The sequence below is a fragment of the Pan troglodytes genome, chromosome 5 (assembly GCF_028858775.2).
Source record: "Pan troglodytes isolate AG18354 chromosome 5, NHGRI_mPanTro3-v2.0_pri, whole genome shotgun sequence".
Taxonomy (NCBI): domain Eukaryota; kingdom Metazoa; phylum Chordata; class Mammalia; order Primates; family Hominidae; genus Pan; species Pan troglodytes.
The window spans coordinates 35,866,253-35,890,366 of record NC_072403.2 but is presented as its reverse complement, the minus strand read 5'-3'; the positions used below and the strand labels follow the sequence as shown (position 1 = coordinate 35,890,366).

At 45.9% G+C, this 24,114-nt stretch overlaps 1 protein-coding gene and 1 long non-coding RNA gene across 5 annotated transcripts in view; one reads left to right on the top strand and one right to left on the bottom strand.

Annotated features, from left to right (window-relative positions):
• Positions 1-24,114, top strand: part of LOC104006775 (uncharacterized) — a 123,070-nt gene that overhangs the window by 88,946 nt on the left and 10,010 nt on the right. For 2 of the 4 annotated variants that reach the window (XM_063812293.1, XM_063812294.1), the window contains one exon: positions 3,242-3,481. The exons of the other annotated variants lie outside the window; for them this stretch is intronic. In XM_063812293.1, the coding sequence (XP_063668363.1) occupies positions 3,242-3,369 (128 nt within the window). In that variant the 3' untranslated portion in view covers positions 3,370-3,481. Of the gene's footprint in view, positions 1-3,241; positions 3,482-24,114 lie in introns of those variants that run through there. 4 annotated transcript variants of the gene reach the window in all.
• On the bottom strand, positions 2,228-3,244 carry LOC134810186 (uncharacterized). The gene is made up of 2 exons (XR_010157666.1): positions 3,134-3,244; positions 2,228-2,983 (listed from the first exon to the last, which is right to left on the bottom strand). It is a non-coding gene; the product is annotated as an uncharacterized LOC134810186 (long non-coding RNA).

The window sequence follows — 24,114 nt, the reverse complement described above, 5'->3', positions numbered from 1 at the left end:
CACTGGGTGAAGCCCCAGAGATCTTGAGCTTGGAGCCCAAGAGAGCTGGATTCTTAGAGCGTAGCTGTCCGCACAAACATTCTTTTTTTTTTTCGGTCTTTATTATTATTATTATTATTATTATTATACTTTAAGTTTTAGGGTACATGTGCACAATGTGCAGGTTAGTTACATATGTATACATGTGCCATGATGGTGTGCTGCACCCATTAACTGGTCATTTAGCATTAGGTATATCTCCTAATGCTATCCCTCCCCCCTCCCCCCACCCCACAACAGGCCCCAGAGTGTGATGTTCCCCTTCCTGTGTCCATGTGTTCTCATTGTTCAGTTCCCATCTATGAGTGAGAACATGTGGTGTTTGGTTTTTTGCCCTTGCGATAGTTTACTGAGAATGATGATTTCCAGTTTCATCCATGTCCCTACAAAGGACGTGAACTCATCATTTTTTATGGCTGCATAGTATTCCATGGTGTATATGTGCCACATTTTCTTAATCCAGTCTATCATTGTTGGACATTTGGGTTGGTTTCAAGTCTTTGCTATTGTGAATAGTGCCGCAATAAACATACGTGTGCATGTGTCTTTATAGCAGCATGATTTATAGTCCTTTGGGTATATACCCAGTAATGGGATGGCTGGGTCAAGTGGTATTTCTAGTTCTAGATCCCTGAGGAATCGCCACACTGACTTCCACAATGGTTGAACTAGTTTACAGTCCAATCAACAGTGTAAAAGTGTTCCTATTTCTCCACATCCTTTCCAGCACCGGTTGTTTCCCGACTTTTTAATGATGGCCATTCTAACTGGTGTGAGATGGTATCTCATTGTGGTTTTGATTTGCATTTCTCTGATGGCCAGTGATCATGAGCATTTTTTCATGTGTTTTTTGGCTGCATAAATGTCTTCTTTTGAGAAGCGTCTGTTCATGTCCTTTGCCCACTTTTTGATGGGGTTGTTTGTTTTTTTCTTGTAAATTTGCTGGAGTTCATTGTAGATTCTGGATATTAGCCCTTTGTCAGATGAGTAGGTTGTGAAAATTGTCTCCCATTTTGTAGGTTGCCTGTTCACTCTGATGGTATTTTCTTTTGCTGTGCAGAAGCGCTTGAGTTTAATTAGATCCATTTGTCAAATTTGGCTTTTGTTGCCATTGCTTTTGGTGTTTTAGACATGAAGTCCTTGCCCATGCCTATGTCCTGAATGGTAATGCCTAGGTTTTCTTCTAGGGTTTTTATGGTTTTAGGTCTGACGTTTAAGTCTTTAATCCATCTTGAATTAATTTTTGTATAAGGTGTAAGGAAGAGATCCAGTTTCAGCTTTCTACACATGGCTAGCCAGTTTTCCCAGCACCATTTATTAAATAGGAAATCCTTTCCCCATTGCTTGTTTTTCTCAGGTTTGTCAAAGATCAGATAGTTGTAGATATGCGGTGTTATTTCTGAGGGCTCTGTTCTGTTCCATTGATCTATATCTCTGTTTTGGTACCAGTACCATGTTGTTTTGGTTATTGTGGCCTTGTAGTATAGTTTGAAGTCAGGTAACGTGATGCCTCCAGCTTTGTTCTTTTGGCTTAGGATTGACTTGGTGATGCAGGCTCTGTTTTGGTTCCATATGAACTTTAAAGTATTTTTTTCCATTTCTGTGAAGAAAGTCATTGGTAGCTTGATGGGGATGGCATTGAATCTATAAATTAGCTTGGGCAGTATGGCCATTTTCACGATATTGATTCTTCCTACCCATGAGCATGGAATGTTCTTCCACACAAATATTCTTGAGATTTCTTCAGATCCGAAAGTCAGCCTGAGTTTTTAGACTTGCTTCGAAAGACTTTGGCCCTTGGAAAAAGGAAATCAGTACTCCAGGAACAAGATTTTCCTTGACTTTGTCTCAACCCAAAGACGCTATAGCAGCGCAGTTTTCAAACGTGCTTTGAAAATAAATGGGACAGTGTGTCCACACTGGATTTTGCCTTTCCCTTTTTATTACAGCCCGCCCCTTTTGTAAAATTGTTACACATCTCTCTACTGCACTAAAAACGGCTCTATCAAAGATACTTTGAGAAAGATTTAATGACATGAAAATATGAAGTCCCCTTAAAAGAGAGTTTCTGGAGTTGGGTTTTAATTAACACTTTGGTTTTTAAAATCCTGTAACTATTTGGGTGTGTGGCTTATCTTTATAATATTTTCAAACAAATATTTTTTCTTAACCACCACACAAATCCAAGTTTATTATTTTTATTTTTAAATTTTATTTATTTATTTCTGAGACAAGATCTCTTGCTGTCACCCAGGCTGGAGTGTAGTGGTGAGATCATAGCTCACTGCAGCCTCGAACTCCTGGGCTCAAGCTATCCTTCAGCTTCCAGAGCTGGGATTACAGGCCTGAGCCGCCGCGCCTGGCCAAAATCCAAGTTTATTCTGTAATATAAAATTCCAACATTTCAGAGAAGGTGAAAGTCACAACGTTATCCCAGTCCCTGGGGTCCCTGTCAAAATTTTGGGGAATAATCCTCCATGTTTTCCCCTACTTAAAATATATATTATGTAAGTGGTATTACTGGTATTATAATTCCATATATCCTCGTCCTTTTAAAAATGGATAAAAGTAGGCTGGGCACAGATCTTCTCATAACAATACTTAAAAATTTATCCTCCTCTTTTTAAGGACTGCATGGAATTTTATCGCGTGGCTATTCTTTAGGGGACTATGGAAATGTTATTTCTTTATCTTCATTGTGGTAGTGGATATGTGGGTGTGTAAAACAGCCAAGCAGTACAACTCAATGAGCTGTACATTTCAAATAGATACACTGATTTATGCAAAGCATGTCCCAATAATGGTTTAGAAATATTATTCTATTTGAGATTTGTACTTTGATTTTGTAAAACAAAACAAAACCCTTGTTCTTGCACCCACGAGATGCACCCTGGCACATCTGGAGGTAGAAGCTCATGTTCTCTGCAGCTTGACCTCGCAGGCTCTGAAATAAGAATAATAAGCCGTATATTTACAGATTCATACACAGAGAAAAAAAAGCTTTGGTAAAAATGTTCATAAATAACAAAACTAGATAAAGGGCAAAAATAAAATTAGAAATAATAAAACTACATCTTTCAGATATTATTCTCACCTTCACCTTTTCTCTCCCCTTTTCTCCCTCTCCTTTCCTTTCCTCGAAATGTCCCCCCATCCTTCCCTCCTTTCTCCATTCTCTGCATTTGATCCCCATGTATTCCAGCCTCGAGGCAAACACACGTCACCGCGTCCGCCTGGGGCAGGTCAGGGAAGGGACGCGAGGCAGCCTGGTCTCCGCATTCTGTGAGCGGCAGCGCCCTGGGACTCGCTGATCTTGTGTCATTTCAGTGACCTTCGCTCTAGTCTTTGACGGGGCCACACTCGGGGTGTAAATTAGGATCCTCACTGAAGGCGCGGGACCCTGAAAGGCGTTTTCCTGGTCCCTTAGTTGTGAGTTTTCCTGCGGGCGGCGGAGCCGGTTTCCACCAGAACCGCCCAGAGGCCGGCGCTGCCTTCCAGGGGTGACGGAGCAGCTGGAAGCGTTTTCGGATCCTGGAATCAGTGGGCGGCCGGTGGGAGGGGCTGAGGCGCCTTTCCCTACTCACCCGGCTCCGAATCCACCGCGGTGCTGTTTCAAGCGAGTCAGATTCCAGATCGCGCTCCAGCCCGGACTCGGAATTCCTGCCCCGCGGGTCTGCATTTTCACAGCGGCAGGTGTGAGTGCCCCGCAGCTGGAGACCAGAAGCCTGAAGGCAGCTCAGCCCTCCCCAGCCCACAGCGCCGTTATTCTGTTTCTATATCAGTAAACACTTGTCATTTTCCGTAGACCAGGGCGGGATGATGGGTGATCCCAGTCCTCGCAGTGAACTCCGGGCCGCAGTCCTGAGAACGCGCTCGGGCGCCCAGCGCAGCCGCGTCCTGAGTTACACACGCGACCGCGCTGGGCCTTTTCTCTTTCTTTTCCGGACCCAGCAGTGGCGCCTGCAGTCTGCGAGGAGAAAATCACATTTGTGCTGGTAAGTCCAGGAATCTAAGGCGAGTGCTGAGGGAGAAAACGTAGTTGATGGCTCAGAGCAGAAGGGGCTGGAGGTAGGGTAGAGGGGGAGGGCTTTGGACAGAAAAGACCTGGGAGATTTGGTTGGGGAGGGGCAGCCAGGCCTAGACCCTAGGGAGCGACTCATCCAAAGTCCAAGATCATCACTGCCTCCCCTACCCCAGAAAGGGAGGGATTGGCTTCATGTCTTGTCGCGATCACCTCTAAATGCGTTGGAACAAACTTTGCATATTATTATTATTAGTATCATCGTCATTGAAGTATTAAAAGTCTTCTTGGGGGTGAGCTGAATGAGATCCTTTGCTGGAACTGGCACAGGGAGAAAAAGTCCTCGAGAGAGTGTAGACACTGTGGAGGGAAGAGCTTGGGACCAGTGTCAGGAGAGCTGGGTCCATCTTCCTCTCTGCCCCTCACTACCCTTGTGACCTTTAGCAGTGTAAATAATCCCTCTAAGGTGGGGACAAGACCCCAGTCCCTGTTGTGCTCAATAAATGATAATGCTCGAAATAAATAATCAGTGAATGTGGATGGGAAAACTAAGTAATTGTTAAAACTCTGTGGTGTATGACATTTTCATCTACAGAAAAGTGTAGGCTAGTGGTCCTGGGGAATGGTTAGTAATCACAGGTAGAGTTCCATTGGAAAAAAAAAATGCTCGTAAAGCTGACGAAGATGGAAGGGACACAGTTCGTGATCATGGATGGTTCATTGTCTAATGGGGGTTGGTACCAGATGGTAAATGACAGCTGGACGTGGTGGCACTCGCTTGTAGTCCCAACTACTCAGGAGGCTGAGGTGGCAGGATTGTTCTAGCCCTCGGCTAGAGCGGGAGCGGCTTGGCGTTTCTGGGGGGTCCGAATGGGTCGCAGCGAGCGCGATGTGGTCGCGGCGGGGCTCAGGTGCGATGTGCAGCGAGGTGCGGGAGCTGGACGCTGCCGGTTGCCGCCACTCCTCAGCCCTGCTTTTCAGTCTCTTTTCAGTCCTCCTCGGGATCGCGCATCACCGCACCCCCACTGCACTTTCTGGTCTCTTCTTGCACTTGCTCTCCTCACCTCTCCTCCGCCTCCTCTCACTTTTCGGACAAACCAGCCCTTCTGAAGTCCCTGGGTTCCTGGGCTGTTCCTGTGAATGGCATTCGAGGGCCCTTCCAGCTCTGCCGCTGAGGCAGCCACATCCCCCGATGCTCAGAGCGGCTCTCGGGTCCCTGAAGCCCTGTCCTCTCCCTGGAGTCCGCGTGTTCTCAGCTCCAGGGCGGGCCGCAGTCCCTGGAGTTGGGGTCCTCCTTTTTTCGGGACCAGGAGCTGGTGCTTCTTATTGCTGTGGGGACTATGGGGGTCCTGACTCTCAAGCTGGGGGGTTGGAGTCTGCCGGCTCCAGGCAGAGGATTCTTCCTGCGACTGCTCCCATCCCCAGCTCATTCTCCCTTCGCCTCCCGTTCCCAGGGTTCTTTCCTCTCTGTCAACCCTCCCAGCTACTGTGGACTCCAGTGATCTAAGGACACCAAGTTCCCTCCTACTTCCTCAGCTTCCTTTCTCATGGCCCCCTGGGTCCTGTTGCCCTCCCTGCTCCCTGCTCCCTGCTACCCCTTTCTATCTGCAGTTCTCTGATCCATTTGTAGGGTGTCCTCTGCCCTCATCCCCTGCTCCCACCACCGCAGGTCCCTCCTGCCTCCCTTATGGGCCTTTCCTACAAGCAGCCTTCACCCAGTGCTGCCCCTATGCCTCTCCATTCCCAGCTGTCCCTGACCCTAACTTTCTGGTGCTGCCTTTTGTTGGGGGAGTCTTCCCTCCATCCCACTCCCCTCCAGGCCACTTAAAGGGAGCCCTGGTGCTAATGAAAGTTGGGCCTTAGGCAGGGTGCAGGGCAACGCAGATGCTCCCTCCCCTCCAGTGCAGATGCCTGCTCTGGGCCCTGCCTCAGGTGACCCGTTCCCCACTCCTTCATCCTCAGCCTCACCCTCTTGAGGACCCCACCCTGAAACCCTCAGGTGCTGGACCATCCCTCCCTGGTCCCTCTGCCCCTCTCTGCCTTGGGACCTTGTGCTGTTCCCACCTCTTGACCAGCTGCCTTGGGCCCTCACCAAGTTCTCACCTTCCCCAAACCCCACCCTCCCCCAGACAACCCCTCCCTTCCTGTTCTCACTTTACCCCAAGTTCTCCCAGGGTCACCCCCCCTTCCTTCTCATGCCACCCTTTAGTCCTTGCCCTGCCCATCTCCTCACCCCCACCCAGACCCAACACAGGCTCTAGTCCAATGGCTCCTTGACCCTCATCCTCTTTTGGTTCCTTGACCCCGGTGGGCTGTCAGTTCCTAGACTTCATATCCAAAATCTTCACTTACCACATAGTGGGCTGTGGTCATCCCCTCCTCTGGGCCTTCTCTCAGCACCACCTTCCTCCTGTGAGGGTTTTCTAACCTGAACCCTCTTTTGGAGTGTGACTGCTCCGCCTCCAGCACCACTCCTCTCTGAAGGCCCTTCCTCAGGCGTGAATCTCACCTCTGCTTTGGTTTTTTTCTCTCTGACCAGGACCCCAGCCTCTTTCTAATTCTGTATTATTGTTTGGTACACTGTGACAATTTCTTTTTTGTTGTTTAATTGTGGTAAAATATACATATAAAGTTCACTATTTTCACCATTTAAAAGTGTACAGTTCAGTGGCATTAAGTACATTCACATTTTTGTGCATCCTGAAACTCTGTGCCTACTAAACAGTAGCTCCCCATTCCTCCTTCCCCCTGGCCCCTGGAACCACTGGTTCTACTTTCTGTCTCTATGAATTTGGCTATTGGGAATTATGCTGCTATGAACATGAGTGTTCAAATATATTTTTAATGTTCCTGCTTTCATTTCTTTTGGGTAAATACCAAGATGTAGAATTTCTGGATTACATAGTAATTAATTTTTTAGTTTTTGGAGGAAGCAACACACTGATTTCCATAGCAGGTGCCCCACTTTGTCTTTCCCAATGTACTACACAAACGTTCCAGTTTTTCTACCTCTTTGCCAAACTTGCTTTCTCTCTCTCTCTCTCTCTCTCTCTCTCTCTGTGCGTGTGTGTGTGTGTGTGTTTGATTATAGCCATCCTTATTGGTGTGAAGTAGTAGCCCATTGCAGTTTTGATTTGCATTTCCCTAATAACTACTGATGTTGAGCATCTTTTCATGTGTCTATTGGCCATTTGTATGTCTTCTTCAGAGAATTGGCTATTCAAATTCTTTGCCTACATAGTTTTTTTGAGTCTTATGTTTGTGTTACAGGAATTCTTTATGTATTCTGGATATTAATCTTTTATTAGATAAATGATTTGCAAATATTTTCTTCCATTCTAATGGTTGCTTTTTCACTCTGCAGATTGTGTTTTTTAATGCTCAATTTTTTTTATTTTGATGAGTCCAAGTTATCAATTTTTTCTTTGTTGTCTGTGCTTTGGTGTTATATCCATAAAAGTGTTGTCAAAACCTATGTCATGAAGATTATTCCCAATGTTTCATTCTAAGAATTTTTCAGTTTTAGTTCCTGAGTGTAGGTCTTTGATTTATTTAGAGTTAACTTGTATATGTGGTGTAAGTCAGGAGTCCAACTTCATTTCTTTTTGCATGTGAATGTCGTTTTCCTGGCACTGTTTCTTGAAAAGATGCACTGATCCTCCCTTACTCCCATCTTGTACATGATGAGCCTTCCTCAAAAGCAGCGGCCCGCGACTCCATCTCACCCTCACCTGTGTAGCACAGCCATGCTGGTCATGGGTCCCTCTGAGCCTGGGTCCCTTCCCATTTCCACCCTCCCCTCTGGCAAGACCTTCCTTCCACCACTGCCTTCGTGCTCCTCCCTCACCACTGCAGGGCAGCCTCTCTCCTTGGCCTCCTCCCTATACCCTTAGGTGGCCTGTGGCCACCCTGCCTTGGCACCTGGCCTACATGTTTGCCATCTCCATTCCCCCTTCTTCTGTTCCTCAGTCTGCTCCTCCATCCTCCTGCCCTCCCAGTTTTCCTTGTATCTGAAATCCTCATTCTTGTCCCTTTGCATATGTATATTTCCTGCCTCCTCAGAAAGGTTGAGACAGCAGACCTGTGTGTTAAACATCAATTTGAAGTTACTCCCAGGAAGAAGTTTCATCTGTGGTTTCTTGTTCCCCAGGGCCCCACAGTCTTCATTACAACCTCACGGTGCTGTCCCGGGATGGATCTGTGCAGTCAGGGTTTCTTGCTGAGGGACATCTGGATGGTCAGCCCTTCCTGCTCTTCAACAGGCAGAAAGGCAGGGCTGGGTCCCGGGGACAATGGGCAGAAGCAGTTCTGGGAGCTGAGACCTGGGACACAGAGACTGAGGACTTGACAGAGAATGGGCAGGACCTCAGAAGGGCCCTGGCATATATCAAGGGACAGAAGGGAGGTGAGAGTTGGCAGCAGGCAAGAGTGATGGGAGGCCTTTTCCAGGAGAGCTGGGGGCAGAGAGCAGGGACCTGTCTGTCCCCACTGGATCTGGCTGGGGGTAGGGGTGAGGAATGGGGGTCAGCAGGGCTCGGCGGGGAGGTAACCTGGCACTCAGCCCACACAGAAAGGCATGGAGGAGGGCCAGGGAGGGGTCCCCTCTGGTCTGAGTTCCTCACTTGGAACTGCTGGGTGGGGGTAGCCTTGCATTCCCTCCAGGAGATTAGGGGTTGTGAGATCAGGAAGCCAGCAGCACCAGGGGCTCTAGGCATTCCTACTCTTATGGGTAGCTCTTCCTCTCTCTCAACCTGGAGACTCAGGAATGGACAGTATCCCTGTCCTCCAGAACTCAGACCTTTGCTATGAACATCACAAATTTCTAGAAGGAAGATGCTATGCCGGCCGAGACACACTCTCACCCTATATGGGTAGATTGCAGGCAGAAACTACAGCAGTATCTGGAATCCTGTGTGGGTGTCAGGAGAGCAGGTACTGGGCCTGGGTAGGGGCTTTCCTCTCCCCTATTCCACTAGAGTCACCCCTACCCCCAACTCTGTCCAGGGAAACCCTCCTTGTGCTATGGATGCATGTGTTTTCTGTTGGTGTGTTATATCCTGATTTTTCTCTCCTGTCAGAGCCACTGGAAAAAGACAGTGGGTCAGGGATTGAAGGGTCCAGTGTCACAATCTGGGGAAGCAGTGGGCCCTCTGACAGAAGCCTGAACCTGGGTGGGTGTCAGGCAGGAGAGGAAGCCCCCAGGGCCAAGGCTGCCCCATCTGCCTCCCAGCCTGCCCATCCCAAAGAGTTCCCTCTGGCCCCATGTACCAGGAGCCCACCCCTGACATTCCCCTCCTCAGCATCAATGCAGGGATCCCAGAGCATAAAGACACAGTCTCGAGGCCCATCCTTCTGCCAGCCTTGAGGAATTGGTCCCCAGGGTGAGGACAGACTTGCAGAAGGTCTGGGGTCCGTGAGGACTTCTGCCAGAGTCGGAGCAGTGGAGCGGACCAGCCCTGTTCCCTGCATCTCCATTAGAGGGGAGCAGGGTTTGGCCATGTGCCTCATTGTCTCTGCCCTTTCTTCTCCAGTCCCCCGCTCCTCTACCATGAGTGTGGCCTGCAGTGAGGCCCTGGAGGGCAACATCACCCTGATATGCTGGGCTCTGGCTTGTATCTCCAGAATATCTCTCTGACCTGGTGACAGGATGGGGCGTCTTTGAGCCAGGATGCCCGGCAGTCTTGGGGTGTTCTGTCCAATGGGATGGGACCTACCAGACAGAGGTGGCCTGCAGGATTCCCCAAGGAGAGGAGCAGAGGGTCATCTGCTCCATGGGATACAGCAGGAATCACAGCACTCACCCTGTGTCCTCTAGTGAACCTGGGACCACCCTTGAGGGTTCCAACATAAGGAGGATCAGGCCAGGGTGGGGGCAGCAGGAACGGCTGTGGCTGTGGGTGCCCAGTGTGTAACAGGCCCTTTTTTTCAGGGATGGCCCTGGTGCTTCAGAGTTGATGACCAGCCATTCCATATGTTGCTGCTGTTGCTGTTTTCATCATCATCAGTATTATTAGTAGTATTATTATTCTCTGTGTCCTTTGATGCAAGAAGAAGACAACATCAGGTGCAGAGGGTCCAGGTGAGAAAAGGGGACAGTTGCTAGAGATGGGAGGGTCCCTGTCTGGGCTGTAGGGTCCCCTCATACCTTCTGTGCAGATAGGCTTGTAGGTGACAAGGCTTCTGGAGCAGGCGATGAAAGTTGGGGTATTTGGGAGGGGAATGAGAGCCACGTTGCCATCTAGATCCCTGTGAGAAAGAAACTCACCCATTCAAACCCAAAGAATAGACTCAGAGACCCAGAGAACAGCGAAAGAGAGACTTTTAATGACAGTCTTGCAAGATCAGGTGTCTGGAGTGCAGGTACATCTGGGACAGTTTCAACAAACTATTTCTTCCCTAGTGTGCAAGTCCCTCCCCCAATTCCTCATTAGCTGAGTACTACGGGGTTATAGTCTTCCTGGGCATCGCCTATTGGTAGTTGTATTAAGACTTCAAGTATGTTCTTTAGGGTCTTTTTGCTGCATTTTTTGCTGCATTTTGTTGCAGCCACCCATAATGCATGGCGACTGTCTCAAGACTCTGAGCATTTGACTTATGGCCCTAGTGGCTGTACTTAGGTGATGGCAAGCTAGCCCAAACTAAATTCTTTGGTGAGGTGGGGAGGGGGGTCATTGAGGGGCCCCCGACCAATAGGCTCCTGGACACTGGGTCAAAGGGAAAGCAGGAAGGAGGGGATTGTGGCTTAGTATATTTTGCTTCTTTATCTCTTTGTTTCCATGTGGCCTGCTTAAACATATTGTAAGGCACTTATGAAAATGAACCTTCACATGTAGGTTATTTTTTACACTTACCTCCTCTTTTTCTTTTTACCCTTTTTGGTCTTATTTTCACTTAGATATCTTTGTTTATTAACTGTTCTGGAAGTTTTTTACTTTCTTCATTATAGGAGGAGAAGTTTAGTTTGGCTTTTAATAATAGTAAGTCATTCTGTTGGGACATTAGGGGCATTTGTTTACTAATAGCTGCTTTAATTAACCTTTGTGTTAAACCCTTCACACAAGGTATGATACAACATCCTATGGCTGTTAAGACTCCAGCCATAATCACAAGAGATGTAAGAATTGAAGGTACCATTCCTTTCCGTTTTTCAAGCCAACCTTCTAACCAGTTAGTAAAAAGGTCATTTACTCCTGTGTTTTCTGCCAGCTCGTTGACTAGAGTTGTTAGTCCCTGCAGTCCCTTTATGATGGTTCCATCTGGGGCAGCATTGTTGTGATTGAAACTGTCACATTTTCCACCCAGCATATCACATATATCACCTTTCTCTGCTAATATTATGTCCAGTGTAATTCTGTTTTCCCAAGCCATTTAGCTAGTGGCATTTAGTTGTCTGGCTACTCCCTTAAGGGCATTTTGCGTGTAATTGATGAATCTTTGCTGATTATAAGACATGTAATTAATCTAATTTACATTCTTGTTAATAGTTGACCACCAGAAAAGTGCTGACTCAAATCTAGCAGGTATTTGGTTTCGTGCTTTAAATTTATTAGGCACTCCTCTAGGTACTCCTATGGAGTTTAGATAGATAGATAGATGGATAGATAGATATACAAAGCTTTCATCCACTGTTCCAGAAGCCTTGTGTGTATGTGTGTGTGTGTATATATATATGTGTGTGTGTGTATATATATGTGTGTGTATATATATATGTATATGTATATGTTTGTGTGTGTGTGTATATATATATATACACACACATTATATATGGGTTAAAATAAATTGCTAAATTACTCTGATCTCGATGACCATGTGTATTTTTAGCTGTTTCATGGAATGACAGGGTGAACGGAATGGCCAACTGTACTAAAGCACAAGTCCCGGTCCAATTGGACGGTAACAAGTTACGGAGGTTCCCTTTCCCGAAATACCACCAGACATTTGCCTGGGGTATATGGAGAGCTGAGTGGTTGCCACAGTCTGGGTTACCAGTGACATTTAGGATGTGGGTGCAGGTTGCGAGTTTTCCCACAGGTTTATCGAACCTCACCTTCTGTCTAGAGAGACAACAGGAGTGATTTATATTCCCTATAGAGAATGAGGGGATTGCTTTAGGATCTGATCTCTGCAAAGTGGGAAAGAGCAATGACAGACTTTTACAAGTCTTATTTCCCCATGCAACCTTGTCTTGGTATACAGCCAACACGCAACACATTCCTTTGGGATTAGTATCCCATCCAAGGGGAAATGGAGCCACCTGTGCCTGAGGTTGACCAGCAGCACATGCATAACAGTTACTTTTATCGAGGGCTTGTGCTGAAAATTTCACCCATTTAACACAGGCATTTATGTCTCTATATCCTGTTTTAATTTTTAAAGTCTGCCTTAAGTCAGTTACTTTAATTATTTTTACTCTCTTAGGTTTATTGTTTGGTGGGTTAGAGGAAGTTAATGGGACCAGGAGTTCTAGTAATTCTGGGTGGGCTTGGGGTAGAGTTGGTGACTAACCTAAAAGCTAACTGTCCCACGGGATTCCTTTCTGAGATATTTATTTTTAATTTATACCTTCAAGGTTTCTGGTTTAGAGTAGCTGGGTTGTTTATAGTAATTAATATAGGATTGCACTTTAAATTTTTACAGTTAGGTGGCGTGTGGTTCTTATACAATACTTAGGTTTCCTTTCACCCCTTGTGTTAGGATTAATTCTAACCATATCAGCCCCCAGTGATGGAGCCTGCTTATGGCTTACTTTTAGGTTTTCCTTAGAATTAGCTTAAAGGGTTTCTTAGGTGATCTATACACTTCCAATTTACCTTCCGTTTTTTTTTTTTAACCAGTTTCTTGACCCGAGTGTAATGTGTCCACCCCTGATCAGCTGTTTGTACAGCTGCCTCACTTGATAGGGACCTTCCCAGCTTGGGTGGAGCTTGTCTTCTTTCCAAGTCTTAATTAGCACTGAGTTGCCAGGCTGGAAGTGGTGAACTGTGAACTCAAGGGGTGGGGTTTGTGTTACAAGTTCTTTTAACCTTAAGTTGTTTCCTGGGAGTTCACACAATTCCCACACACTTGTTTAGCCAGGGCATACATTTCTATACACCCATAATTCTTTAGTATTTCATCACACATGTCCTGGGGACCCCAATGACTTCCCTTATGCAATATAGACATTAGATTTTTTTTTTCTTTTTTTAGACAGAATCTCGCTCTGTTACCCAGGCTGGAGTGCAGTGGCACGATCTCGGCTCACTGCAAGCTCCACCTCTTGGGTTCATGCCATTCTCCTGCCTCAGCCTCCCGAGTAGCTGGAACTACAGGCACCCACCACCACGCCCCGGCTACTTTTTTGTATTTTTAGTAGAGACGGGGTTTCACTGTGTTAGCCAGGATGGTTTTGATCTCCTGACCTTGTGATCCACCCGCCTCCGCCTCCCAAAGTGCTGGGATTACAGGCATGAGCCACTGCACCCGGCCAACATTAGATTTTTTATTATGGGTTTGTTTATTATTTCTCTCCCATCAGGGAGCACTCACCTTCCATTCTTAGTTTAAGTGGCTCCTATCTTGCCTAGCTTTTCCTCCTCTTTTGAAAATTGGGGTTTTAATATCACCTTAGAGATATCTGGGCTAAACAGTTTAAATTTTTCCTCCAGGGAGACTTGCTTAGCAGACTTAGCCACAAGCCTGTTCCCTACAGCTTCTATAGTGTTTCTTTTCTGATGGCCATTTACATGAACTATGGCTGTCTCTGCTGGAAACAGGAGGCTTTCTAAAACTTGTTCCCCATGTACCAATTATTTTTCCCTGCTATTTTCTAGGCCCTGCTCTGTCCAGATTTTTTCGAAGGTGTGTACTACTTTATAGGCATATTTGGAATTAGTATATATAGTGTCTTCTTGATCTTCTAGGAGCTTTAGGGTCTGGTTAAAAGCATATAATTTACAGATTTGGGCTGACCAGTTATTGAGTAATTTAACTTTTTCACATAAGGATTGTTTGTTTTTGTTCATGACAGCACAGCCATCATGTCTTTTACCATTTATTACTCAGGATGACTCATTCATAAACAACCTCATCCCATTATGTAGTAGAGTTCCTTTAAGGTTTGGTACTAACTTTAGTTTGATACTCTGTGATATCTAAACAGTTATACTCTGACGCCTTCTTATTCTCCTCTCCTTTTCATAAGAAACTGGCTGGTGTTAGTTTAGGCACCTCCCCAGGGCCCATTGAGCCCAGGAGGAACTTGGGGAGGCAAGGGACTGACCAGCTGGCATCCCAGAGTGCCCTTGGCCGGGCCCTGCTGGGTTTGGCTTTGGGCCAAGAACTGCTGGTTTGAAGAGCTGCCAGCCTGTGGAGCCTTCCCTGATGGGTACTCTCATTAGCAAAGGCATTTCTGGCTCCGCCCTCCCTTCCTGTTTTTTTTTTTTTTTTTTTTTTTGTGCTTCAAAGGCACCGTTCCTCTCCCTGGCAGGCCTAGAGGTGCACTGTTTGTGTTTCATGCAACCCCCACTGGTGACCCAGCAACTGTAAAGGGTCTCCAGTTTGTCCAGCCCTGGGAGGGGACTTAGTGGCTTTTCCTCCTCCTGGGCTGCAAGGATCCTCCCCTGGCCCAGCCCGACTCTGGGAAACAGAACTTTTACACATTCCACCTTAAAGCATTTTGGCAGACTTTTCCCCAGCACGAGCTCTCTCTACTTCAGGGATTGCAAACTGGCATCCTCTTTTGCCTGTATTGGGTTTTTAAGTTATTTGAACTGATTATCAGCATTTTAAAATTATATTTTACATAAAAAGTCAGAATTTTGTCCTCTGACAAAGCAGACAATCTGGCAACACAGTGCCAGCTCTGTAAGAACAGCTGAGCAGCCGCCACGGTTCCCACCCAGCCCTGCAGCCCTCCTTTTTATTATTTGCTGGCCCTGTAGTCATTTGAGTTTACAACCCTAGTTCTGATTTTCCTTATGTAGCGCCCCCAGCCCTTCTGCTGCCTTACTGACAGCTAACTGCCCCTGATGGCCTTCCAGCCTCTCACTAAAACAACAACAAAACCTTAATGTTATCTTATTCATTTACTCTTCCGTAACTTGAATCCTTTTGACCACCTCCTGATAAACAGCCATCTAGTTTTTGCTGTAGGCAACCCGTTACACCTCAAGCAGCCTGATCCTAAACTCTCCTCCACATCCCTTTCTCACTTGCATCCATCCCCCAGTTCCCGGGCTTTGTTGTTCCTCAGTGGCCACGCACTGCATGCACCCTTCCCCTGCACCTCCTTGTTGCTTAAGTCCCCAGAAACTTCCCCCAGCCCTGCCAATCTCTCAGCATTCTCTCACTTCGTCTTGTACTCTTTTTTCCTTTTACATTATTTGTCTCCCCAGTTTTACCTTCTGTGTTTCTCTTTGATCTCTGTCTCTTTTAGTCTCTCTCGCTAATTTTCCTCTTCTATTCTCTCTCTGTCATCCCCTGTTTCCTTTCTGTCTCACACTCAGCTTCTTCCTCTTTCTCTCTCTGGGCATGAGCCGAGCCGTGCTGTGCCCTGGCTCCCCTTGTCTGTCTGCAAAAACAGGCAGCTCTGCGGAAATGACTCAGCAGTAACCTTTATCAACAGCTTTTAGAAGCCAGCTGCCACACACAGCTGTGCCGCTGGCTCTCTCTTCCTTCAGGTATAGCAGCTTAACTCTCTCTTTCTCTCTCACACACACACAAACTTTCTGAGCTTCCCTCAGTATTTCCTTAATTGGTTTTTTATTCCATCCATTAATCTTTTGCAGTTTCTTAGTAATATTACATCAGCTTTTAGTTACAAAATTAACCTTTAAAAGGCCTTGCCCTACTGGGTCCTCTGGATTTAATCCTGAATATTTTTTCACTTGATCCCTGAGCCTCTGCAGAAATGCAGAGGGAGTCTCCTCTTCTTGTTGTTGTATCTTGAATGCTTTGGGGACATTTTGTGTCCTATGAGTGGACTGCATAATCCCCCTAATTATTAGCTCCCTAAGGTCTTGCATTTGGACCCGATCCCTGGGGTCATTATTATCCCATCCAAGATCTGCATTTGGGAATTTCTGCTTAGCTGACAGGACTCCTTACCCAGGAGGATGCTGCTGTCTCTCCCAAATGATTATGGCTGCCCTTCTAATTATTCCCGTCTTTTTCCCAGTAAACAGAATATTCATGATTGAATTATCTCAGCCCAAGTATAAAAATTAGGTTCTAAAAATTGATCTAGCTGTTCTGCTAAACTGAGGGGATCTTCCGAGAGTGGCCTCATTTCCTTTTTAAAATTCCTAACCTCAGTACTTGTTAAAGGCACACTTACAAATCCAATTTATTATTATTATCATTATTATACTTTAAACTCTGGGATACACGTGCAGAACATGCAGGTTTGTTACATAGGTATACATGTGCCATGGTGGTTTGCTGCACCCATCAACCCATCGTCTACATTAGGTATTTCTCCTAATGCTATGCCTCCCCTAGCCCCCTACCCTCAGACAGGCCCCAGTGTGTGATGTTCCCCTCCCTGTGTCCATGTGTTCTCATTGTTCAACTCCCATTTGAGTGAGAACATGCAGCGTTTGGTTTTCTGTTCTTGTGGGTCTTTCTCTGAGAGACCCAGAGAACACGTAGCTGATGGTTTCCTGAGAATGATGGTTTCCAGCTTCATCCATGTCCCTGCAAAGGACATGAACTCATCCTTTTTATGGCTGCATAGTATTCCATGGTGTATATGTGCCACATTTTCTTTATTCAGTCTATCATTGATGGGCATTTGGATTGGTTCCAAGTCTTTGCTATTGTGAACAGTGCCGCAATAAACATATGTGTGTATGTATCTTTATAGTAAAATGTTTATAATCCTTTGGGTATATATCCAGTAGTGGGATTGCTGGGTCAAATGGTATTTCTGGTTCTAGATCCTTGAGGAATTGCCACATTATCTTCCACGATGGTTGAACTAATTTACACTCCCACCAACAGTGTAAAAGCGTTCCTATTTCTCCACATCCTCTCCAGCATCTGTTGTTTCCTGACTTTTTAATGATCGCCATTCTAATTGGTGTGAGATAGTATCTCATTGTGGTTTTGATTTGCATTTCTCTAATGATAAGTGACTATGGGCCTTTTTTCATATGTTTGTTGACTACATAAATGTCTTCTTTTGAGAAGTGTCTTTTCATATCCGTTGCCCACTTTTTGATGGAGTTGTTTGTTTTTTTCATGTAAATTAAGTTCTTTGTAGATTCTGGATATTAGCCCTTTGTCAGATGGACAGATTGCAAAATATTTCTCCCATTCCGTAGGTGGCCTGTTCACTCTGATGATAGTTTCTTTTGCTGTGCAGAAGCTCTTTAGTTTAATTAGATCCCATTAGTCAATTCTGGCTTTCGTTGCCATTGCTTTTTGTGTTTTAGTCATGAAGTCTTTGCCCATGCCTAGGTCCTGAATGGTATTGCCTAGGTTTTCTTCTAGGGTTTTTACAGTTTTAGGTCTTATGTTTAAGTCTTTAATCCATCTTGAGTTGATTTTTGTATAAGGTGTAAGGAGGGGGTCCAGTTTCAGTTTTCTGCATATGGCTAGCCAGTTTTCCCAACACCATTTATTAAATAGGGAATCCTTTCCCCATTGCTTGTTTTTATCAGGTTTGTCCTTCCTTACATTGTTCTAATTCTTTCCTCAAGTTTGGATAAGGATTTAAGGGAGCATTGGGTTTAGCTCCTTCATGACCTCCCAAATCCTTTTCCTCCGACCTTCCTTTTGCCCCCTGATCTCCCTGTCCTCTACTTTGTGAGATGTATAGGGTATAGGGCAAGCGTGTTAGGGGATCCCAGAGCTTTTCACTGGGTGAGGGCTCTTTACTATGCTCTTTTTATTTCTCTTTAACGGGGAACACGGGGCTCACTTCACTAATCCAACAAACAGCATAACCCATCTCCTCTTGTGAAGATGGGGTTTTATCATTCACATAGAGAATTAAAGCTTGGCATATACAGTCCTTATTTGAGCTAAACTTAGGCCAAAGGACTGAAGGCTGACAAATGGGCTTTTTAGGCCAGATAAAACAGCAATACATTATTAATTTTTGTTTTTCCTTATTTCAGGTTTTCTAGTTATTTTTGAGTCAGTTTTGGCAATTTCTATCTTTGTATGAATCTGTCCATTTTATCTAAGTGGTCTAACTTATTGACTTCAGGTTTTTCAGAGTCTTCACTTATAATGCTTTTGAATTTCTAAAGGGTCACTAGTGATAATCTCTCTTTTGTTCACAATTTTGGTAATTTATCTCATTTCTTATCATCTCTGTTTTGACTGTTGGTCAAGAAAACAGACAGAGGCAGCAGATGGCTATGTGATTCTCTAGTGGGAAGGCTTTGATCATACATGGCTGGCAAGCCAGAGTGATGCCAGCAACCCCAAAGGAGCTGCCAAGGGATCTTGACAGGAAAGTCACTGACTCTGGATTGGGCTATGCTCAACCAGAGGAAGAGGTCAATGCTTCAAGGGCTATGAAATCACCAGAAAAAAAGAGATTGCACCAATGTGGACTGCTGAGTCCCATTTCTTTATGCAAGAAAACACACTTTACAGCCTCAAATGGCTAACAATGCACAGGGAGATGTCCTCCTCAGAAGAAAACTTTGATAGAAAATTGAAATGGTCAGTTGAAGCATTGTTTGTCTAAAAACTGGCAATATAGTTGTTGGGCAATATAAACATGAAGGACTGGCTTTTACATCTTCATGAATGTGCTCACTGTCCACATGGGTGGGGCTGCAAGAGTGACTCCTCTAGATAGCTTCCTCTCTTTTACCTGATGGATCAGGACGATGCTGTTATGACTATACATACAATTCTTCTGAAGGGGAGAGGATGCTGGAATAATGACTACGCTTCACCTCAAATTTCTTTTTTCATATGTGATGCAGTGGTACCAGGAATAGGGATGAAAATCAAAGTGCCAGAAACAGGAATTATCTTTAAGCCAAAAACCATAACTATATATTTACATCTTTATATAAGAATTCCCAAGCATCTCAAAGATGGTGCTATGCCTTCATTTCATCTGGCAAAGTCAGGATTAACAGTAAATAGAGCTATATAGCCTGGTGGTCAGATGGCCCCCACTAGTTCCTTACCTACATAACCTACCCTCTATGACCAAGAGTAGACCGAGGGAAGGCATGCTAGAATACTATTGCTGCCTGCAGTCTAGGTCAGCACAGCAGACAAACCTGATGTCACCTCTAAAACTGGAAAAGACTGATATAAAGGGACAGAAGGAGGAATAGTGGCTGAGGGTAAGTGAATAAATCAAAGGGTTATATAATGAGGAAAATTCAATATTAGCTTAACTCCTCAAAAGTGCTGTGAGCAAGAGAAGATATTGTCTCTTAGGTCAATTATACTGGGCGCCTAAAAGAGTGAAGCCATATGTCCTTGAGACCATTCTTGTTTTTGGAGCCTGGTAAGGTTGAGTGGTGTCTGCAAACCTGAGTGACTTCATTCTTGGAGACATATTCATACAAGAGGATGGTAAACTGTTCTAATTTTGAATGACTGAATGAGACTCTGATAATACGCCAATACCTCTTTACTTTTATAATCCTTTTCCTATAAAAGATATGTGGTCAAAGAAAAGCTGGTAATCTGAGGTATAACAAAAACATTTAGTCTTTGTCCCTGGTTTCTCCTAAAAACCTTAGAATCTCTTCAGTGATAAGAGTTAGAATATTAATGAGAGGACTCATGGCTGAGCAGACCCTGGATATCTTGAGAATGGGGGCTGGCTGCCAGAGACACATACCTGTGATGAGAGCGCTGTCTTATACCATTTTGTGTTGCTATAAAGAAATGTCAGAGACTGACTAATTTATATAAACAAGGTTCATGTGGCTTGGGATTCTGATGTCTGGAAATGTTTGAGCATTTGGTGAGGGCCTCAGGCTGCTCCCACTCATGGCAGAAGGCAAAGGGGAGCTGGTATGTGCAGAGATCACACGGTAAGAGAGGAACAGAGAGCTTAGGAAGTTGCCAGGCTCTTTTTAACAACTGGCTCTCTTGGAAACTAAAAGAGTAACAATTCATTCACTTCCGAGAGAGGACAGGATCTCTTTATTCATAAAAGATTGGCCCCCATGACCCAAACAGCACCCATTAGGCCCCACGTCCAACAATGGGGGTCAGATTTTAACATGAGGTATCGGGGGTAAATATTTATATCATTGCATTCTGTCCCTAGCCAGCCAGAGCTCGTTTTTTCTCCCATTGCAAAATATGATAATTTCCCAATTGTCCCAAATGTGCTAGGTTGTTCCAGCATCAACTCAAAATTCCAAAGTCTCATCTGAGACTCAAGGTAAGTCCCTATAGCTGTGAGCCTGTAAAGTTTTAAAAAGGTTATTTACTTCTAAAATATTAAGACAAGAGTGGAAGAGACATTTCTTATACATTTCCATTCTAAAAGGAATAAATGGGCCAAAAGAAATGAATGCAGTGTCCTCACAAAGCTGAAACTCATCATGGAAGATGTTAAAACTTAAAGCTCTGAAATAATCTCCTATGACTCTATATCTTGAATCCTGAGCACACTGGTGCAAGTGGTGGGCTCACAATGCCATTTCCAGCCCCACATCCTTGGCTTTGCTGAACATAACCCATATAGCTGCTCTCATGGGTGAAAATTGAATACCTATGGATTTTCCAAGCTGAGCTTGCACATTGCCAGTGGCTCTACCATTTAGTAGTCCTGGCAGGGGTCCTGCTCCTGCAGCTCCACTGGGAATTGTCCTGGATATTAAATTTCCCCTTTAAATATCAGTTCCAGTTTCAGATCATTTTTTTGCTCACACATATGTGCATAGACTATTACAACAGGAAGCCAAATCTTGAATGCTATGCTGCTTAGAAATTTCTTCTATCAGATACCCTTAATCATCACCCTCATGTTCAAAGTTCCACAGATCCCTAAGGAGGGGGCAGAATGCCTCCAAGTTCTTTGCCAATGCATAACAAAAGTGACCTTTTCTCTAGGTCCCAGTAAGTTCCTCATCTCCATCTGAGACCTCATCAGCCTGGGCTCTATTGTCTATATCACTATCAGCATTTTGGTCACAACAATTTAACAAACCTCTAGGAAGTTCCAAGTTTTCCCCCATTTTCTTGTCTTCTAAACTCTCCAAACTCTTCCAACCTCTACCTGTTACCCAGTTCCAAAGACATTTTCACATTTTCAGCTACGTTTATTGCAGTACCCAACTTCTGGTACCAATTTTCTGAATTATTCATTCTCCACTGTTATAAAGAAATACCTGAGACTGGGTAATTTATAAAGACAGAAGGTTTAAATTGGCTCATGGTTCTGCAGGCTATATGAAAGTATGATTCCGGCATCTGCTCAACTTATGAGAGGACCTCAGGAAATTTTCAATCATGCTGGAAGGTTAAGGGGAAGTAGGCATGACTTACAAGCCTGGAGTAGGAGGGAGAGAGAGCAGGGAGGTACCACACACTTTTAAACACCAGACGTTGTGAGAACTATCACAAGAACAGCACCAAAGAGATGGTCCTAAACTATTCATGAAGGATCCATCCTCATGAGCCAATCACCTCCCTGAGGTGCCACCTCCAACCTTAGTGATTACAAGTGAACATGAGATTTGGGTGGAGACACAGATCCAAACAATATCAGGGGTCATGGTGGACATGAGGGTGGGCTGGTCTCCCCACTTCTCACATGATACCAGGGATGTAGACACATTCAGACACCTTGGCAGAAAGAGAAGACAGAGGCCCTTGAAGTCACAAAGGGGAGGCATGAATAAATCTTGCATCTCAGTCCCTCACAAGGCAGTCTTAGAAAAAAAATAGTCATGAACGAATTCAGATCAGTCATAGTAAGTGGTGACACTGAACAGCCCACCACACCCTGAAAAATTCCAAATCAAAGAATCTCCAGAGCCTAGTTGTGTCCCCTATGCCCCAACTCCTCCTTCCCTTCAGGCCCCCTAAGTTGTCATTTTACAAGCCTTGAGAGACACATCAGAGCCCTGGGTACTGTCCCTGTTTCGGGTGGAACAAAAACAAAATCTGGTCAGAGCCCACAGATGATGTGACTAAAGGAGGAATTGTGGGGTGGTGAGCTCCCCCATGGGCTCCTGTCTACACTATCCCAAGGATCTCAGGGATCACTCTTCCCACCCCTACCACACTTACATGAAGCCTGAGCATAGCTGCCTCCTTTTCCATCTGTGGAAAGAAAACAAACTGTGAAAGGCCAGGGAGGAAGCAGGGTCATGAGATCCCAGAGGAGTTTCCAGAACTGTGACTGCAGACCCAGGTCAGAATCAGGAAACCCTAGGTAAGAGGATGTGTTGAAACTGGACTAATCGTCCTAGTGAGGTCTGTCCTCTGCGGGTACCTTCCCCTGACCTGTGACTGCTGGGAGCCAGGTTCCCATGACTCCAATGAAGGTGATAAATTTGTCCTTCATTTTCACAAGTTCTTTACAAAAGAGTAAGTGTTGATAGACAGAGATGGTGCCTCACGACTAGGCAGGATACAAGCCAACTCCCATCTGGGGCTGGGAATCCACCAATGGAAGAAGAAAACTCGGAGCTCACCCCTTTCCTACCTGGGCTCTTATTCTTTCACATCACAGCAGTGACCACAGCTCTGGTGAAAACAGCACCAAGAACAACCAGGACAGTAACGATGCCCATGATGGGGATGGTGGGCTGGGAAGACAGCTGTAAGAAAGGAGGGGAACGTGAGGGGCCCTGACCATCAGGCCTCAAACCCTGACCTTGCTGAAGGGCTCCAGAAGGGCTCCTAGTTCCCGTGAGAAGAGACATGACCCCTCATCCCCTTCCTTACCCATCTCAGGGTGAGGGGCTCTGGCAGCCCATCGTGCTGCACATGGCATGTGTATCTCTGCTCCTCTCCAGAAGACACCACCACAGCTGCCCACTTCTGGAAGGTTCTGTACCCTGCAAGTGTGGTCTCCACAACCTCTGCATCCTACATTTGGTCCTGTCCATCCCACTACTGGGTCAGTGTGATCTCCACAGGGTAGAAGCCCAGAGCCCAGCACCTCAGGGTGGCCTCATGGTCAGAGATGGGGTGGTGGGTCATGTGAGTCTTTTGGGGTTCTGAGGGGAAGAGTCAGAAAATTCAGGCACTTTGCATTCCTCATGGGACATTCCACCTCATGGGACCATCCTGAAAATTGACGGGACACCTGAAGTGGGGAAGGGAGCAACTCAGACACCAGTCTAGACACAGGCACCTGGGGCAATCTTCTATTCCTTAGAAAGTTTTAGTGTCTGAGGCCGGAACAGAGATTTCTGGTCCTGACCTGAGCGGAGGCCGAGGTCAAAAAAGCTGGAATCAGACCCACAAATACACATTGAGTGTGAGGCAGAGAACAAGGCCTGAGAGGAAAATTCCTGGTGCCCAAGGCTGCTGTGGGGACAAAGGGGACCGCGGATCAGTATTCCAGGGATTGTCTTCCCCTCCTTTCCCTCAGAGACTTCATCCTTTAATTGTCCCAGAGTGCAGGGCAGGCCCTCAGTCACTCTCTAGTATAGGACCTGAAAACCCGGGAGGACTCTTCCTCCTCACAAGAGGGAGAGGGATGTTTTAGCGTTGGTCCCATTTTCCTTCCCTTCTTTTGGAATGTGACTCAAGGAGATCTGCAGGAGATCAGGGAGACGCCCCGTGGCCACTGGTACCTGGGCACTGCAGCGTCTCCTTCCCATTCTTAAGGACTTTGCTGAGCCACTCCGCTCACCTTCCCTGCAGGTAGGTTTTGAGCAGCTCTGCCTGTTCCTCCGCCAGGGCATCTGAGCCGCCTTGTCCGCTGCAGTCAGAGAGCGCAGTTCCTGGTTTAGGACGAGGTAACTGGCGCCGTCAAAGGGTATGTTCATACCCACTGAGGAGGCTGCAGTCCGAGTCCACGTCGCAGCTGTGTACCCATTGGAGGGTGTGAGACCCATTCCCAGCGACCGCGGTCAGCCCAGGCCGCTGAGCCCCGCCTCAGCCTCGACCAATCCCCG